The 20,360-nt window shown below is 34.2% G+C and overlaps 1 protein-coding gene across 5 annotated transcripts in view; it reads right to left on the minus strand.

Annotated features, from left to right (window-relative positions):
• The window catches only part of CSMD3 (CUB and Sushi multiple domains 3), a 710,416-nt gene that overhangs the window by 435,371 nt on the left and 254,685 nt on the right, over positions 1-20,360 (minus strand). For 2 of the 5 annotated variants that reach the window (XM_040546910.1, XM_040546911.1), the window contains exon 7: positions 9,112-9,408. The exons of the other annotated variants lie outside the window; for them this stretch is intronic. In XM_040546910.1, coding sequence (XP_040402844.1) covers positions 9,112-9,408 — 297 coding nt within the window. The remainder of the gene's footprint in view (positions 1-9,111; positions 9,409-20,360) is intronic. 5 annotated transcript variants of the gene reach the window in all.

Below are 20,360 nucleotides of genomic sequence, written 5' to 3' on the forward strand. Positions count from 1 at the left end.
CACAGTGGTACAAGCTATTCTGAACAAAATGTAACTTCCATATAATATTCGAGTGGATTACTGGAAGTAGAAAGTGAGTAGCAATCTCAGAATTGCTAGGCAGGAAAAAAGAGGAAAACAACACAGAGTTTGAACTCTCCTTCAAATTATCAACGACACTTTCTACTACCAACTTTCTTCAGAGGTTTATCTACTTAGCTTTTAGCCTGTGGTAAAACCTAGTCTCTTTTGAGAGGGATGACATAACCCATGAGCCCCGTCAGACTGATTATGATTTATACTTACTTTAGATTCATGTCATTCTGATATAAATAACAGTAGAAGATGGAGGTTTGTAGGTTTCTCAGTACAATAATTTAACTCTGAACAAAACAAAAAAGGCAGAGTAACAATATATATATTTTTTATATTTTCAAAATGTGGAAACGTTTTAAATTATATTAATATTTAAGATGATATCTGCTATTTATGATATGTAAGGAGATACAAACCCTTGTAAGAGAGGACTAATCTTGATAATTACTGCATTTTAGCACGTTTACTCTTTTTGCCAGTTCCTATATTAAAAAGCACCTCAGCCAAATAAGAATATATGTACATATATTTTAGGGCTGCCTATTATACAATAAAGACAGAAATATAATTTCTGTAGCAACCTTGAATATAATAATCTCTCAGACACTAGAAATGAAGCTTACAAACTAAGAACAGTTTCTCAGTTTATAGAATTCTGTCTCTGATGAAAAAGTAAATATCCTGTGAGACATGTGCAAGACAAAAATTTCCAGATGGAAAATTTCCTTGTATAATATGAAAGCATCAGGGGTAACCATGCAAAGTATTCCATTTAAAATACAGACAACTCACAAATTCGTGTATTTGTTTTAGCTATGCAACAGCATTTGTGTAGAGAAATTGCCTAGCTTGTCTTGTCCACACTTTCTTACTTTCCTACCAACTATAAAGTACATTTAAAATGTTGAAGACTAAAATTCACCCAAACCAAAAGTTATGCACATAACTGGCACTCAGGTTGTATTACTACAAGAGACTACACACAGTATAAATTATTGGAAACTGAGGACTCTTATGACCATGTATACTACTTTCCTCTCAAAATAGTTGCTCATAGTAGTTCAAACACTGACACAGCCTCTCTCCTGAAGCTCTCTCACATTATATTCACTGTACCCCAGCTAATTGAGGGGAACAATATCATATTATCAAAGCCATATTTCATGACTGCACTTAAATTAATGCCCTCCTTAAATGACATCTGCTGAGATATAATAATATATATAAAAAAAAAAAGGCAATTGATTGCTCATTTGGCTGTGCCTATATATGAAGAAAGGGAATGGCAACTCAGGAGAAATATAGAGCTGTTCTCAAGCTGTGAAGGGAGGAAATCAGATGGGCCAAAGGCCAGCTGGAACTAAATTTGCCTAGTGTATTATAAGACAATAAAAAAATGCTTTTATAAATACATCAATTGAAAAAGAAAGTTCGAGGAGAATCTCCGTCGTTTATTGGATATGAGGTGAAATGTAGTGATGAAAGATGGGGTACTTAATGTCTTTTTTCACTCAGTCTTTGTAGTAAGACTAATTATTCTCAGGATGCACAGCCACCTGAGTTGAAAGATGATGACAGGGAGCAAGATGAAGACTACTACATAATCTTTAACAGTAAGCATATTCTCTGCATTTACGTTATTCAAGAAATAACAAATAACTAACTGCTTTCCAAAAAAGAGAGAAAAATGGTTGTTTTTAATACAGTTTAGAACTGATTGATGCAGAACCAGTAATTCACTGATTGCTCCAGAACTGAAAATATTAGATTATAACAGATTTTACTTGCTGCATCTAGTATTTCTAATGATGGAAACAGGAGTCCAGTATACTCTGGATTTCCCACATTTAGTGCTTATATGCAGATACACCAAATAAATCATACATGATACACTGAATTAGACATATGCTTGGAATTATGTGTTCCAAAAAAGTTGGTCTACATGCATAGCAGATCCACAGCAGCCTTGAACTTGAACTTACTATTCATGCACAGGTCATTTGGGGGGGGGGGGGGGGGGGGGGGGGGGTGGAAAGGGTATTTTTGTTTGTTTGTTTTTGTTTGTTTGTTTGTTTTTTCATACACTGCATGTTTACTAGGCATGTAATGTATCTAGTTATCCAGAATTTCCACACTCTGACTATACAAGTCCTAAATATGAAGACGTCATTGGGATTACAACTTCACCACTTCAAGGGACTGCAAAAAGCAGAAAAAAAGATTAGATTTCAGGTGATAGCACTTCAGGCTCCAGAAATCTTTATTTAAAAAAATCTGAACCAAAGGATTGCATAATAAACCATGTAGCAACACACTGATGCCGTAGCACAATTTTCTAGAGTCTTTTTGCAGCTTGAAGGTTGGCATTAGAGGACATAAATACAGAATCAGATAAGTAGATAATGATTTTTTTTAATATGAAGAAGTATTCATGATTCAAGATGAGCAAACAGAATGTAAAGTGAACCATCCACTTTTCACACTATTTTCTTTTATTTAATTGAGATTATTTGTTTCAAGATCCTGCAATAATTTAAACACAATACCTTTGTGCACAATAAATAAAATGACTAAAATAATGTAGATTACTTTTTGACTCCTTGCAGAAAGGAGAGATGATTAAACAAAGTTACTGTTCATTACTATATATTAAATGGATAAAATGAGATTTTCAGTCTCTTCCAGGTATATAAATTTTGCTGGCTGAAGATCTGTTTTAGCATTACCCCTTCCCACAGTCAAAATGTTTTATCCAGAATAGAAGAAAATATAAATGAAACTGAATGTGATTTTTTTCCCATAAAATGATGGTTCAGCAAACATAGTTATATACTTTAATGAAGCCTGCCATAGACATATGATTCTAACCTAATGTGTGCATTTCACGTTTATATTAAAATATAATGTATTTTGATTTTACTTTAATATGATACATTTTCATTTTAATAGTGCAAGTTCTCACGTCATTCTTAATCTACAGATGAAAACCTATGACAATTTACAGAGAATAGTACTGTATATAATATAATCCATGTACAATTTAATATGTACTTGAAAAAATCTCATTGGGTTCTTATCGCAGAAAAAATACACTGAAAGGAAAAACTACACCGAAAGGAAAAAAATCTCTTCTCTTGACTTAAAAGTATAATTGTTGAAGAGCTGCTGGAACAATAGAGTTATTGAAAATTTTTGCAAAATAGGAACGCTCTCACTGTACTTCCACTAAAAATTATGAAAATATTTTACTTCTTCAGGTAACTTCCAACTAATATAAAGAACATCTTTGTACAATAATGTAATGTAATTATGATCTGGACTATATAAACTGTGATAGAACAAGTACTGATAAAAATAAAATGAGTGTGATATATGTTATAATATAGGTTATTCTATATATTAGTACTGAGCTAAGAATGATGAGTTATAACTAGTTTACACACATGGTCTTTAAAATGCTTAAGGTCATAGGTTTTTATACATTACGCGTATCTGAAACTTTCGTAATTTGATCCTAAATCCAAAATCAGTTACAGTGAATAAAATTAACAACAAAACCAGGGCACCATGTCTTTTGTATATTTCGCATGTCTCCTCATAGATGTGCATCTGGCTACCACAATTTTGTGCTTCATAGCCTTTCTTGACAGCCATTGAACTACACTAGCACAGACTGCTCTGTAAGTGAAGGTTGTTAGTGGCTGCTTCGAATAAGTGTGTGTTAAAAAATGCTACATCTTCAATTTTAGTCCTTTGTAGTTATTTCAGATGGATAATAAATAGGGGCAGCTATAAAAATGCATGCATGATTCAGAAGATTGTTTTCTCCTTTTTCTTCCTTCTAATCACACTGGACTTGACTATTGGATGAAAACTGATCTCCTTTCCAAAGATTTTTTTGAAGTTGGAAGATGTAAAGAAGCTTAAATCACCATTATCAGTTTTTAATCTAAGAAAAATCTTTAAATTAACAAACCATGGATTATAGATTTCATCCAGCAAACAGAAGATGCCTATTTATCTCAATGCACACATTAAAGAGGTATTTCCAAGTGTTTTATGAAAAGTTAAACAAATATAGTTCAGTGATTAAATGCTTGAGCTCTGAAGTTATATCTGCATTACGCTAAGACACAAAGAGTACACAAATCTTACGTATGAGTATTCTTATACAAATACATGACTACAAAAATCTTACTGCAAAATATATTGATTTTCTTCACACTCACATTATTATAGTTGTGGGTTTCACTCATCACACACACACCCCAAAGAAAAAAACCTGCAAACATGCACTGGTTTCTTACCTGACTCTATTAAAAATCTTTAACAGCTCTTCATAAAATCTCTGCTTCCCTGCTCCTTCCTTTCTTTTTCTTCTTCTAAAGAAGAAAATCTCATAAAATGTAGGACGTAGGAATATATTTTCTATCAAATCTTTAAAAAGCTTACATCAAATAATCACAGAGCAGTGCTCTATTATTTTACTGAATCTTTCAAAAAAAATCAAGACAATCAAATAACTCCCTCTTTGGAAAACAAACTGATTGAAGAGAGTTTCATTAGCACCCAATTTAATTCCTCTTTCATTTTCTCTTACATTTTGTGTTCTCACTTTTATGATTCTCTTTTACTTTAGAACAAGTTTTAAACTAATCTTGTCTCCTACCTTCAGACACTCTCCTGCAACACAGCACAAAAAGAAATCCAGGATTAATGGGGAACATCCAGCAGCAAAGGTGTGGTTTTTTGTTTTGTTTTTTGTTTTCCCCTCGCTGAATCATTTCTTCCTGGTTATTACTATGATACTACGAAGTCAGATATCAAAAAGCTTAAGGCAAGGTGTGATAGTTAAGAGTTCTAAAAGAAGAAAGGGGAAAGGATAGAAATGAGAAAGCCTTGGTTAAAAAAAAAAAAAAAAAAAAAAAAAAAAGCTGAAAAGGTAGGGAAATAAAAGAGAAAGGACACATCAGTAAAATGAATAAAATAGACTTTGAAAACAAAAAGCTAACTAAATAATCAAAACAAAAAATGTTAATCCCAAAACTGAGCAACTATTCATGCTCAGTTTTCATTCATAATATGGTTAAAATTTCAGTTATTCTCAGAGGTATTTAATGAAGATGAATGTGTACTTCTGTATTTAAAATGAGCATGTATCTTTAGAAAGTCTGAACATGCTATGAAAGCACTCACTCACTAAGAAAAGTTCTAAAATATTGCTCATTATGTTTGCATACACTGGAAAAAAAATTCTACAGTGCTAAGAAAGAGAAGATCAACCTAATATGAATTCTAAAACAATTCAGTAGCACCAACTACATTACTGAACTGAATTCTTAGTTTAATGAGACACAGATTATATAAAAGAACAATATGTCAGATTATCCTCTATTAACATAGTTATGACCAAGCTCACAGTACTTAAATACTTAAACAGAAAATAAACAAGGTAAAAATCACATTTAATTTCCTTCCTGACTTCACACCTGAATAAGACAGATCATACAAGAAACTGTGATGTAATTACCATATGAGCTTCCTCCCACCCCATTTTGAAATAGAGGAAGCAATATGCTTTCTTGAGCTTGAATTCTTGGTTCCATGAGAACTTAAGATCCAAAAGATGCTATGTTTCTCTTGTAGCTGTAGCATCTAAATATATTCTTCATTGGCTAATCAACCTGTATCTTGAAAGCAAGATTTTCACCCTTCATCTAGTCCCTCCTCCTTCCAGAAGGGTTCATCACTCCAATAAGAAGAATTGTTCTCACACTTCTCCCTAATGTATCTATTTATATCTTATATACTTATTTGTCTTTATGTTCCCTACATATTGGCATTCACTTCCTGAAACACTTATCCCTTCATTCCATCTTACATTTTATTTTGTAAGGTGGGGTGCTCAGAACAATATAATACCAGTATAGTACTTTTATTTATCTGATTCAGTCTGAATTCTTTTTTGACGAAGGAACTGTAATCATGTCTAATATTCCTCATGAGATCTCACTGCCACCTTATCATTTATATTTGCACTGCCCTATCACTTATGGAAATATTTCAGGGAAAGCTACTGGGTTTCCTTTATTTGTCTTTTAAATAGTCATAATAAAAAATCTCTCTTCTTCTGTCATTTCCAGCTTACAATCACAGAGAAGAAATTCTTCAACCATCCTTTGACACAAACTACAATTATTTTTGAAGTCCAGATAGTAAGTGTGGTAGACTAATTTTCATCTAGTAGATTAACTTTAGACAGATAGAGACCTCTAGATCTCCCTTGCATAAAAATAACACACACACACAAAAAAAAAGTCAGTTTAATAACAAAAATAATGTTGTTTACCGTTTCTGGAAGAGCTTATTCACAGAACTATACTACAGAATCCAGCATTAGGATTCATTCTATAGTTAATATTTTGCATTGATGACAATGTATAATAAATCATAGCACTATTTTGATCTAACTAGCAACATTCTCAAAACAGTCTATGGTAAAAACTGCACGTACAGTAAATTTTTAATAAATCATATATGTGCATGTTTAAAATGGTAAGTTTTAGTAAATTGTATTTAGCATATTAAGTGTTTATCTTTTTAAGCATAAATTACCTTGCATAGGTTCGGAAGCAAAATTTTTGAGTTATGTTCAAGAAAACAGGAAAAAATAGATTTCCAGAACAAAACCTAATTTTTAATATCTGTTAAGTAGAGAAAGAATTAGAAAAGGAATTTACATAAACTTCCTAAGCAGGTCTAACAAATAGTTCCATAGGAAATTTAAATATGCAGGGCAAGAAAATTGGTTGGATATTTTCATAATGTTTTCATTGTCAAAGAGAAGCTAAAATGATTCAGTAGAAATTCACATGAAACTCTATAGAAACACCTGTGGAATATCTCCCCATCATGGAAATTACTTCCTGTGAATAAACTGTAGTCACACATTCACAACCATTCCTTCAAAACATGTCTGTGTAATGAGAAATTTTGTATAGTGGACCATAACAGGTTACTTAGTTAGTCAATCTGATACATTTTCATGGCTACTGTAAGCGTACTATCAAAAATTGATGATTACCAAGTGAAACCATTTTTTTTCTCAGTATATGAATATCCACTCTACTATCAGATGTATACTGTGATGTGGGTATAATACAATAAAATTGTTTAGAAAATGTCTAGCAAACTCTAACAAAATCAAGACTATAAACACGCCATGAGGGAATAAACTGCAGACATAGCTAGGTATGGACTTTGTTCTCTAGGAGAGTGTATACAGTATTGATCTCATCTGTACATGTGCTGCAGTTTAATATATGGAAAAACAAAAACAAAAACAAACAAAAACAAAACATAACATTAGCTTAGCAAAATCTTGTTGTCCGTCGCCCCTGCGACCACCCACAGTGTAAAGTTTTGTACTTTAATATGGCAATGTAATTCAGAAGAGCCTTATATATGTGTTAGATTAAAGGACAGGTCAGAGGAGAAAAGGACAGTGAAACAACAGTGGAGAGGACATTGTAGTGCAATGACTACAAACAGGTGATAGAAGAAACTGTATGTATATCACAGTTACTGCCAAACCTAACTGCCAAATTACTATACTCTCATATCCGTAAATTAGAAGAGATTATTACAGACCTTCAGATACTCCTTCATAACTGAAAATAAGCCTGTTTTCTACTTTTTAAACCTGACCAAAGACATTCTAAACAGAATGCCTAGCCATTCAACCTGTAGAAACCAAACTCTTAATTTATACCAACTGATAACCACACAAAAAAAAAAAAAAAAATTGTATTGATAGAAATTAAAACAATTAAAAGACAAAGCTATTTAATGATTTGTTTCACATGCAAACCAAATCAAACACAGTTCTTGTTTTTTATAACCTACTTAATTTACATAATGTTTTAAAATTCTGTAGAACTGCAGCTCTGTCAATAGGTCTTAGTAAATGAACCTACAGTCATTTATGCAAGGTGACTATCTGATCCAGTAGGATAACAGATTCCAGTCTAAGGTTGTCTTTACAAAATATCAACCATTTAAAGAGACATCTACAAATTGCTTGTGCTATAAAAGCTCTTGCTTTTCAATATTTTTGTGTTTGTAAGTTCTTCAGGTACAATAGCTTTACATGAAACAGACTACCACAAAATAATAAATAATAATATGTAATAAATATTATTCAATAACATTAACCTGCAACATCTGTATATGAAAAAAAAAAAAAAACAACAACAACATATGACAATCCAATTTGTTTCTGAATGTCTCTGCTGGTTAAATTAAGACATTCAAGAACTGCTGTTACTCAGACGTAATTTTCATATTGCCATTTACCTTTTAGCGAAATAAATCTTGCTTTGTTAAGGCTCCAAGTGTTCACTATTAGTACTTTTGCATGTGGACTAAATCATCTGAATATAGGAATATATCAAAACTTTAGCTTTAATAATAACTTAATACTCTCCACTGAATTCCTTAGTGTTCTAAACTTTTCATTCACTGTGCTTCATTCACTTATTTCATGTTTGATAGAATAAAAACGTACACACTTTTAGAAAAGCCAAACCTTTGCTGAAGATTTTAACAGAAAGGAGATGGATACATCTGCATCACTGGTTAGTTTAGAACAAAACAACTATTTATAAAGTACAGTTTTGTTGATTAATTGCTTATTTCTAAACATATATGTAGCATAGAATAATGTTTTTATCTCAACTTTTATCTCACACTAGCCTTGACAACAAACCATAATGATATAAATTATAAAGTGAAAATTCCTTGCTCTTCCCCCCTCCCTTTTTTTCCTATAATTCAAATTAATTTAAATTACAATGACTATATTAATTACATTTTTTCATCTGTCTGCCCCATTAGAACTCACTTTTTAGTAAATTTAATTCCTTTCCCATTTGGTTTAATCACACTTCTGGAATATATACCTGACCTTTCATTTTTGATTTATACAGAATATTTTTTCCATAACTACATGGTCACAAGTAAAATAATATCCAATACCTCTATGAGTAACAACTGCAAGTTCTTTAGTTCTTTCTATCTGCTCAGCTTTTCTTGGTCGTCTTCTTGTGCTTTGTATGTCTGCTTGATGAAGGGAGAGTTCTTCCTTGGAAGAGGCCGATTCCAGAATTGATTTTCTTATATTCATGGCTTGCACTTGTTGCTCTTCAGAAGGTTGTCTATGGGTGGATACAGTAACATCTGCAGATGTGCTAGCAACAGTAATAGCACCAGCAGTGACCGCAATAGGCTCCTCTAACTCACCAGTGGACGCAGTTTTGATCAAAGTGGAAGAACCTGTGGGACACACAGTAGCACTGGATGCTAACTTTTTCTTTTGAATTGTGTTTTCCTGTTAAACCTAAGAGATTAAATTTCCCTCTTTTTGACATAGTAAAGACAACTGACATGAAAAGAAGAAGGTCAATATGGTTTATTTAAGTTTTGGAAGTATTCAGAACATTTTTTAATGGTAGTGAACATTTTGGTAATTATAGTGATTTTATACATTTAGTTTTAAATGTGCTGCAAACGTTTGTAGTATTAACTTTTGTACCAGTCAGAATGAGAGCACATAATTTCTACACCTAGAAATTCAGCCAAAAAAATACCTTGGCTGGAGCAGAAAATAAAGCTGTAAAATAAAGGGTACCCCATGAGTAGAAAAGTGATAACCGCCTTCTTGAGAAGTGATACAATAGCATTATGTGGTAACCTAGGTAGTAGGTGAAGCTTTGGTAGTTCAACTGCTAATAAGGCTGTCAAATATGTTCACATACCCAATTCTTTCATCAGATCTTGACAGGGTTCTAAAAGCTCATTAAAGCATTTACAGTTGTTACAAGGCCAAGGGCAGATGGAAAGTAAAAGGTACACAGTTAAACAAAACAACATCTAAGCATAATTATCTATATTTGATATTGGACAAAGGCTGCATCTGTAATTTTCTTTTTACTCTCAGATTTCTGAAAAAAAAAAAAAAAAAAAAAAAAAAAGCAACAAAAAAAACAAACCACCAGATTATTTAACTAAGAAAAAAAAAAAGTTTGATTCATTAAAAATTTGTCTATGCACTGCTTAGGAAAACATTTTTTTAACGCTTCTAAGTTGTGTAGTAGCTAAAAATACGTAAACCAATGGGGATTAATTTTTTTAAAATATTAACTTTTTCATCTTTCCCTATCCCCCAGAGTTGTTTGCAAATGTTTGGAGGTCAACTCTCCCACCTTTGAATATTTAGAACATCTAATGCAGTAGCAACTCCATCTTGACTGGAACAGACAAATAACTGGGCAATGCATAATAAAATTCATAATAATAATAATAAAAAAACATTAACAAAGTTGATGTAGCATGAACTATACTATGCTCTATTAGTATATTTAATACATAATACTGAATAAGGAACTCTTCAAAACTCATTCAAACATTCCATGCTTCTATATTTACTCCTGAGCTGTCCTCTCACAAACATTTTGAGACTTCGAAGTGTAGTGCACGATGACAGGATTAAATCAAAACAGTATTTGCACTGTTAGAAGAAACACTAGAAAATGGAAATAGAATTTACAGTGGAACTGGGCAGTATATAGCACCTTTCATGCGCGTGCTATATCAAACCTGTTTACAAAATTATCAAATATACTGTATAAACAAATGAAACAGATCTTAAGTGTTAAAAATACTCAGTCTTGATAATAAAGTCTGTGTTGTTTTTGGTTTTGTTTATGCAGAAATTTTAGGTGGGAAATGTTTTATTTTGTTATTCAAATATAACAGAGTATCTAAGTATTATAAGGTAACAAACAGAGCTTCTGTATGCATGGAATAAATTGTTTTTACTATCTTACACATAATATCTTAATACCTGTTTCTCAGTACAGCAGTTCTAAATCATACAGTGGGAGTTCTCCCTGCACAACTAAACAACCTTAAAAGCACCAGATAAAACTCCAGGTTTATGTGTGGGAAACAATCATAAGTCTTCTAGTAGAGGGTAAAAAAACAAACAATAATAACAAAACAAACTAATAACAACAAAACAACTAAACAAACAAACTCCTTACTGTCCTATGATGGCAGCACTGTAACTAAAATGGGCCTAGGCATGTTTTATTTTTTTTTATTTTGGAATAAAAGAAGAAAACATTCACAACAATGAATAATATTACAACACTAGACTAGTTATGATTCAGATTACAATGAATTTTTATAGATTGCTATCAAGATTAAAACATAGAAAATACAAGTGCATGACCAAGAGATATTCTGGAACAGGATAATGCTGCTTAAAACAAAGAAAGAAAACTTACTGCATGTCACATTACCACTACGTTTAAAGTAAAATATATGTGGATGTATCTTTATCATGCAAGAAAATGTACAAAAATAAGTAGTAGTCAGCTCTCAATATCAAGCTCAAAACAAAATTATATTCAGAATCTCAGTCAAATGGAATGTTATGTCCTAGTGTTTTAAAGACGCACAGCACTTTAGTGGAAAATAATAACAAATTAAGAGAAAGTCCATTTAAAAATAAAAATTAAAAAAAAAAAAAAGCAAGAAAAATACTCTTTACTTAAAGCTTCCAACTGCATACATTGAAAAGTACTGTACCACTGTGCTACAGAGGCAACTTTCAAGCAAAGACACCTAACTTGTTATTCTTGTTAGGCAAGTGGAAGGAGATCAAGCTGATAAAGCACAGGGCAACTTAGTTCAGAAAACTAGTCTGAATGAACCACTACTCAAAAGTGTTGTTAACTGCTAAAACTTTGGATAATGGAAACATATGGAAGACCCATAAGCCTTTCTATTTATATAGGGGTGGAGATTGCTCTTGATTCCAGCATCATTTCTAGTAAAGAAGAGAGGCAAGTGCCTTTGACATTTCCCTGAGACAAAGCTCCAGAAATAGATTATGAATCTGTGCTAGATGCACACAATTTGCATATGCAATATGCTATAACTATACACAGGGTTCCTCTTGTAAACATATGATAGCAAAGGAAATTTACCACAGATAAAATCCTGGTGGAAATTCTGATCTCATGGTCTGACTTCATGCAAGTAATCACTGAGGGAATAAAATAATCTAGGGAGAGTATGAATATCTTTGCCCACTCTGCAGAAGCATTCACCAGCAAAAAAAAAAAATGTAAGGCAGAAAATAATAGCTAATACAATGAAAATGCTTCTATTGAAAATATTTTTTTCTTCCCTTTTAGAATACTACAACTTGGGAAAGCTCACCTTAAAATGTGGGAATGCTAGAGGAATGTATCATCCCTTTTTAATTAGTACATATATTTAAAATTTACTCATTTTAAGTTGTAAAGAATGTGTCAGTAGTGAATTAGAATTTAGCAATGTTTAGAAACTGTAGGCCTGAAAAAAGGTAGTGACCACACAGTGTTTACCACAAGGAAAGTTCATGTGTTGGAAAGAAGGATCGGACAAATGCAATTCTTGAGGTAGATCTTAATTCAAATTTCTATATTTTAGAAACAATTTATTTTCTTAACCAAAATAAATTAATCTCAAACAAGATGACCTGAGTTTTATGCTCATTATAGAAGCTTGAGTCCTAGGCTTATTACAATCATAGAATCATAGAATGGCTTGAGTTGAAAGCGACCTTAAAGATCATCTAATTCCAACCCCCTGCCATGGGCATGAATGCCACCCACTAGATTCAGGTTGCCCAGGGCCTCATCCAACCTGGTCCTGAACACCTCCAGGGATGAGGCATTCACAGCTTCTCTGGGAAATATGTTCCTGTGCCTCACCTCCCTCTGAGTGAATGATTTCCTACTAACATCTAACCTAAACCTACCCTCCTTTAGTTTAAAGCTATCTTTCCTTATCTTATCACTCTCTAAGTAAAAAGTTACTCTCCATCTTTTTATAAGCCTCTTTTAAGTAATGAAAGGCTGCAAGGATGTCTCTCCAGAACTTTTATTTCTCCAGACTTAACATCCCCAGCTCCCTCAGCCTTTCTTCATAGAAGAGGTGATCCAGCCCTCTGATCAACTTCGTGGTCTTCCCTTGGACTCACTGTAACAGGCCAATATCCTTCTCATGCACGGAGCCCCAGACCTGAATACAGCACTCAAAGCAGGGTCTCACAAGCACAGAGCAGAGCAGAGGGGGACAATCCCTCCCTTGACAGGCTGGCCACCCCTCTGGTGATGCAGCCCAGGATGCAGTTGGCCTTCTAGGCTGCAAGTCTTCTAGGCTGCTGGCTCTTGTTAAGCTTTTTGTCCACCAGAACACCCAGGTCCTTCTCTGCACGGCTGCTCTCAAAGAGTTCTTCTCCCAGTCTGTGCTCATGTCTGGGACTGCCCCAACCCAGATGCAGCACTTTGAACTTGGACTTGTTGAACTTCATTAGGTTCACATGGGTTCACTTTTCAAGCTTGTCCAGGTCCCTTTGGATAGCATCTCTTCTTTCTGTTGTATCAGCTGCACCACTCACAATATTGTGTTCAGTTCCAGATTAAGCTGTAGTTTTCACCTGTAACTGCTATCTCCTATTAAACCAGAACTGTTTTTCTCTCCTAGAGCGGTTAGCATAAGCAAGAACTACCAGCAATTAGTCAATATACATTAGCACATGATTTAAGACTCAATTTTTAAAATAAAATTAACATAATTACCTGCCAATATTTAATTATCATTCTTTCTTACAAGATATGATTAAGAAAAATGTTTTGGCAGGATTCAAAAAGACAGGATTTTAAGGAAAATGAATTAATTCTCTAAATTAAATTGACAGTGTGAAATTACAATATTACCATGCTTTCAGATACCAACCACCAACTGGACTTAAACTATTCTCATCACAATGCCAGTTTAAAATAAAGCTTCGATACAGATTATATTACCATAACTTCTATTATTACAAGCCAGCTGTTACTATTCCATAGACTAAAGGCATGTTTTCAGCCAGTACAATATAACTAACTTGAAAGCCCACCACTAAACATTTGAAATGCAACCAAATAAGTATGATTCATCAAGAAGTATTCAAAAAATGTGTTAAAGATTTTCTAAATTTGCTCTTTCTTCAGAGACAACTGATAAACAAATACTAGCACTAAACCAGTGTTTTAATACTACTTATTTGTCTACCAGTTAATAACACCATGCTGATTAGGAGTCAAAAAAAAAATCCAAAAAGGTTAATATTCTATAAAGTGAATTTGTTTTGTATCATGCATGGATTAAAACAAATGTTATCCATAGGAGCATAGAATAACTCAAGGCAAAATGTACTGCAGGAAGCCTCTTGGCCATGCTTCTGCATAAAGCAGTGTCAGCCCTGAGGTCAGACCAAGTCATTCAGGATCTTATATGGTCAAATCTTGAGAAAACCTCACAGGATGGAGACTGCCCAATTGCCCTGAGTCAACTTGTTCAAAAGCAGGATTCACAGCAAGTTTATTTTTGTATATGGCCTGAAGATCTTGTTTCCAACTCTTCCATTTTTCTCTCATTCTCTAACCCTACTCCACCGTGAAAAGCTTGGCTTTGACTTTTCAATAATCCTCCTGCAGACACCAGGAAGCTGTTAGCTTTCCTGGCTTCTCCAGGATGAACAAATCCAGCTCCATCAGCCTCTCTTCACAGAGCAAGGGCTCCAGCCTCCAGCTGCCTCAGTGGCACTCCACTGAACTTGCTCTAGCAAAGAACTTGTCTTTCCTGTGTTGGGGTCCAAAACTGGATGCATTATTCCAGCTGTGATCACATGAGTATTGAGTAAAGGACAATAATTCTTTCCTTTGATCACATATTCCTGTTAATATAGTCCAGGATATTGCTGCCAGGGCACACTGCAGGTTTACACTCTGATTGCTGTCTGCCAGGACCCACAGTGCCATTTCAGCAGAGCTGCTTGTTACCTGCCATTCCTATGCCAGGGTTTCTGTCTTCCTGGGTGCAACACTTTGCATTTGTCTTTGTTAAGTTTCATAAAGTTGCTGTTGGCCCATTCCTCTAGCTTGTCTACATCTATCTGGATGGCAACTCTATCTGTGACTATATTGACTGTTGACTGACATTTTGGCATCATGTGCAAATCTGATGAGATTGCACTGTCACTGATTTTAGATCATTGGTAAACACATTGAACAGAACTTGTACCAGGACAGACCCTTGCAGTACTCCACTTGTTACTTGCAGTACTCCACCTGGATTCCAGGTAAAGTATGGCCTGTTAACATCTATCCTCTAAATTTACAAGTTATTAACTTCAGCAGTGGAAGAATAAATGAAAATTGGTAGATTATTCATAAAGTAGTTCACAAAAAACTATAGTATATGCTTGAAAAAGACGAAATAAATGGGAAAATTTAGACTATCAGACTATAAAAACATCATTTGAAGTAACAATAGATTTTTAACTCCATATAAATTGTGTTCCCTTTGGCCACATTACATAGTATGAGTGCATTACAATCCAACTAACTTCAGATCTGAATTTTTACATATCAGTAGTAAATTACTCTTCTATGTAACGGCATTTCTGTGTAATGGAATTACATTTCTGTGCAATGTAGTCATATCTTATACCACTGAGGTATATAATAAATGATTATCAGGACTCTGAGGGCCCTGATGGCCATAAACAGCTCTGCCCTCCATCCCATAGGTCTCCCCCATCCCTGCCCATGGCCCAGGACCCCTTTTCAGCCCCTGGAGCTGTCAGCCCCTGCCCCGGTGACACCACAGCAGGGCCAGTCTCCAGCTCTCTGCAGCACTACCTTGCGCAGCCATGAGCACAGAGCCAGCCAGACCCATGAACCCATGTCAGAGTCTCAGTTTGTTTCTAAACCCATCCTCGGGGAGATGCCAGATGCTCAGGGCTGGGGCTGTCCCCAGTGCCCTGGCTGCCCTGCTCCTGGCCGGGGTGGTGGGATGCATCCTGCCCTACTGGTCTGCATGGAGATCCCCTGTGGTCCACAGTTCACCAGCCCTCAGGGAGCCAGCAGCTGCATCTTGACTGTAACTGTCTCTTAATCACTGTGAAAAATATAATGCCTACATACAACTAAAAGCATTACATTTAATAAGAGGTAAGTAATTCTCTCTTGTTTCTCACTCAGAATAAATAAACGAGGTTCTTCTCTAAACAGAGTAAATGTTGCTTATAAGGTAATGTAAAGATTAACTACTTATAAATGAAACTGTACCATCTGGTCTTTTCAACCTAAATGATTCCATTATTCTATGATTTTTGTTGTTGTTGTTGTTGTTTCATTAAAAGGTCAGGATACACTGAATAAACAAGGAATATTTTTAGTAATACTTTTTAAGAAAGGTCAAGTGCGACAAAAACAAGTCTCTAGAAAGGAAAGTTCTTTCAGTGCACAAACTGATCCAAAATCCACTTAAAGAGAGAAAGCTATTCCTACAGAACATTATGTGCTCTCAGCATCAGGTGGGCAATAAGCAAACTTTTCAGCAATGAAATGGGCATCCAGTACAAAACATGAACTTTGCCTCAGGAAAAGCTTCCCTGGGAGATGTCCCCAGTGATCCATTAGCCAACAATTTGAAGGTATCTAAAGCTAAATGCTAACATCTTACAGTTTTCACATGTATTCTTTCTACTGTAGAGTGCCCTGTCTAAAAGTACACCAATTTGATTTTCAGAGATGTCAGATGGTTCTGAATACTTCTTATATTTCTTAGCTGATAGTACTTAAGGAGTTCTGAGGAGAGTGGTTGCTCAGAATATCTGGTAACAGCAGATTTTTGAAGAATGCTTTGGGGTTGGAAGGCACCTCTGGAGATTGTCTAGTCCACTGACCTTCCTAAAGCTGGGTCAACTAGAGCATGTTGCTCATGATAGTGTCATGTTTTGGATAGAGATAGGGATAGAGAGAGGAGATAGAGGGAGATAGAGAGGAGACAGGGATAGAGACTCTACAGCTTTTCTGAGCAAGTTGTTCCAGTTTTTAATCACCTTTGCAATAAAAAGGTTTCTTCTGTTTAAATGGCATTTCCTGAATTTCAGTTTGTGCCCATTATCATTTATACTTTTACTTGGCACCGATGAGATGAATATGGTTCATCACCCTCTTTACACACGTATGCACCGACATAACCATTTTGGTTTGGTTTTTAAAACAAAAACATTTTTCTGTTAGAGAGAAGGGTCTTAAACAGCTGTATTTTCTAAAATGGAATCACGTATTTAAAGAAACGCATATCTGAACTAGAAGTTTAGAATAATATACATGCTACACATTCTTTCCACTTTTTCTTTTTCTTAGAAAAATATCCTACCCTCAAGTCTAACTACCTACTTCAACAATCAAATTCTCGGATATAATTTTGTAGGTCAGCACAACAATTTATTTTCCAGAAAAACTCAAAGCTGACACTGGAAAAAAAACCTCCCTATCTGAGAGATGTATCCTGAGTGAACAAACAAATAATGGGTATGAATCATTCTAAAGAATATTCTCAAAAACAAACAAAAAGATTTCTATGAAATTATCAATATTTCTTATATATGTTGAGATAGTAAAATACCCTTTCAAGCTGTTCAGCTTCCTCAGATTATATAAAATATCTCCTTTGTCCAAATCAAAGACATACAGATTCCTAGACTCAATCACAAAATCTATTCCTCCATCCAAAGATGGAAATTCAATATTTTTCACAGATTTTTCCAATTTTCTAGAGTCAATAACCAAACATGGCTTTGTGGCTTTCTGTTCCATGGGACCCTGCTTTCAGCAATTTCTTTACATCTGTAAAAAAGAGCTAACTACTTTAGGAGGCTCATACGTATCATCGGACCATGAAGATAAAGAAAGAAGTAGTGGTAAGTGGAAGTAGTATTCATGTTGCAGATGATAAAAAGGAACAAAAGACAGAAATGAGGATTAATATTATTCTAGGTTACTTGGAAAAAAAGCACAAAAGACAGACTGCAGAATCAGGAGACTAAACTGGAAACTAGTGTCTCAACTAGTGTTGCAAACTTCTGTTTGTATTTTTATTTATTTCCATTAAATTATTTTTATAACTGTTAAATGAGCAATATTCCATTCTTAATACCCTTGGGGAATGATAAAATCCTAAATATAATAGTTTTTAAGAACGGATTATCTGTTTTTTGTTTGTTTGTTTGCATTTCCCTGCAAAGGATTTCATTTTTTTCCTCACAGGGAATTCTCTGCAGTATATACCATTTCTTAGAATTTAAAGTCCTTAATAAAAAACAATTTTTAATAACTATTACTTAAATATTACTTGGATTAATATCAGCAGTTTCATATCTTCCTCTGCACAATCTATCTCACATAGTGTTGTCATTTCAAAAGTAATTTATGTAAATTTACACTGATGGTAATTAATTTGTATTAAGCATGCCTTTCCTGGAATTATGTGTGCATTTCTGACCATCAGAAAGCCTTTTTGTGTGGTTTTGAGGGACAAAAATTCAATTACACAGAATCACATAATCACAGAACAGTTGAGGTTGGACCTCCGGTTGATCTCTGGGACCTCCAGAGATCATCTAGTCCAACCCCCATGCTCAAGCAGGGTCACCTAGAGCACATTACACAGGATCACATCCAAGTGGGGTTTGAAAATTAAAAACCTTTCCCTTCTCAGAAATGTAATTGTGAAAGACAACTGAAACCTTTTGAATGGGTCTTGATTCTATGGTTCTATGATTTTGGTCTTGTATTGAAATGGTCATTCTTTATTCTGAAGTTCTACATGCTTATAGCATATTATGTTTCTCTTTCTTTCATTAGGTTATGGTTATATATACCTAGAATTTGGCTGTTAATAGAACTGCTAACAGTTTTACCATCATTGCTAGGTATTTACTTCACATAAATTAAATGGCACTGTGATCATGTTGGCTGAGGCAAGAATTTCTGAAAGATTCCACAGAGTTCCCACAGTAAGTTCTTTTATGTGTAAGAAAAAGTTACTGTATGAGAAGTAAATGAGAATTTCCAGCAAGTATTACATATTAAATTTGTTCAACCAGAAAATTAAAAAAACAAAAAACAATAAACATTCATTCAAATACAAAATGAGTGCAAAAAAAAGGAGAATTTTTCCTCTGTACAAAAAGCTTATGTGCCTGTGGGATACTTGAACATCAAGTAAACCCTCAAAAAGGACATTATGTTAGCCTCCACAAGAGGTAAAATGGTGAATTTCTTCCAGGTTGGTTAATATTCATAAATTTCCATTGAGGTCATTGGGAAGATGAATGATTATTAGCATAAATACTACTGACTGGTTTTCCGTAAGTGTCAAAACAGTGTGCTCAGACGGGTTCAGAAAACCAGCTACAAGTCAATTTCCTAAAACTGAAATTTCCTTAAAGACTGCAATTACAAATTTGTTTTGACTGTTGATTTACTTAAGCCATAGAGGTTTTTGAACTTTCCAGAGCAAAATATGATTTAAACCTGTGGTTTTTATATCTCTTTTCTGAAAAAAACAACTATGCAGCACCAAGCTGCATACAAATGAAAAGAAATTCTTACTTCTTATATCTCCAGTTATAAAACTACATACACTCTATGCTTATTTGTTACACTAACACATGTATATATTAGGAATTAAAAGGTTTTGACTTTAATCCCAAGTTTACTATTAAGTGAGAGAAGGAAGGGGAGTGCCAGGTGAAAGTGCCTGTTCCTATTTGCTTTTGTGTAAGCTTTATTTGATTTGAATATATGTCCTTCAAGATTCTCTTCGCAATGTATTTGTACAGATCAGGGGGCATCAAGATGAACTGTAAGCAAAAAGAAAACATTACTACCTAAGAAATTGTCAGCTTTGTGAAAAGTGTTAGCGTTACCTAGTTTTCAGGTGCCCTGGATTGAGGCTCAAAAGACTCAGGTGCCTTACTCTTCTAGGAACTTTCCAGGCAACTCTCAGCAAGTCCCTTCATTAGCATGTGCTTCAGTTTTGTCATCCAGAACAGACAGAATAACTATTTCCATAGTGAAATTATTTAGAAATACGTATAGAAAATGTTGCATAAAAATCAGCTATTACTACTCTTCTCTTCCATACTGGCACATTTGAAAAGTCAATACTGCTTTAAGCTAATATAATTCAGTTTTAAATAATATACACAGTTTCCTAACTCTTTAATTCTGTTCTGGTCATACTAGATATCTCCCTTTTGTTTGTTCCAATATTTCCATTTCTACTATTCCATGGCTTACTTTGATTTCTGCTATGATTCTTGTTATTAA

The sequence above is a fragment of the Cygnus olor genome, chromosome 2, assembly GCF_009769625.2.
Source record: "Cygnus olor isolate bCygOlo1 chromosome 2, bCygOlo1.pri.v2, whole genome shotgun sequence".
In the NCBI taxonomy this organism is placed as follows: Eukaryota; Metazoa; Chordata; class Aves; order Anseriformes; family Anatidae; genus Cygnus; species Cygnus olor.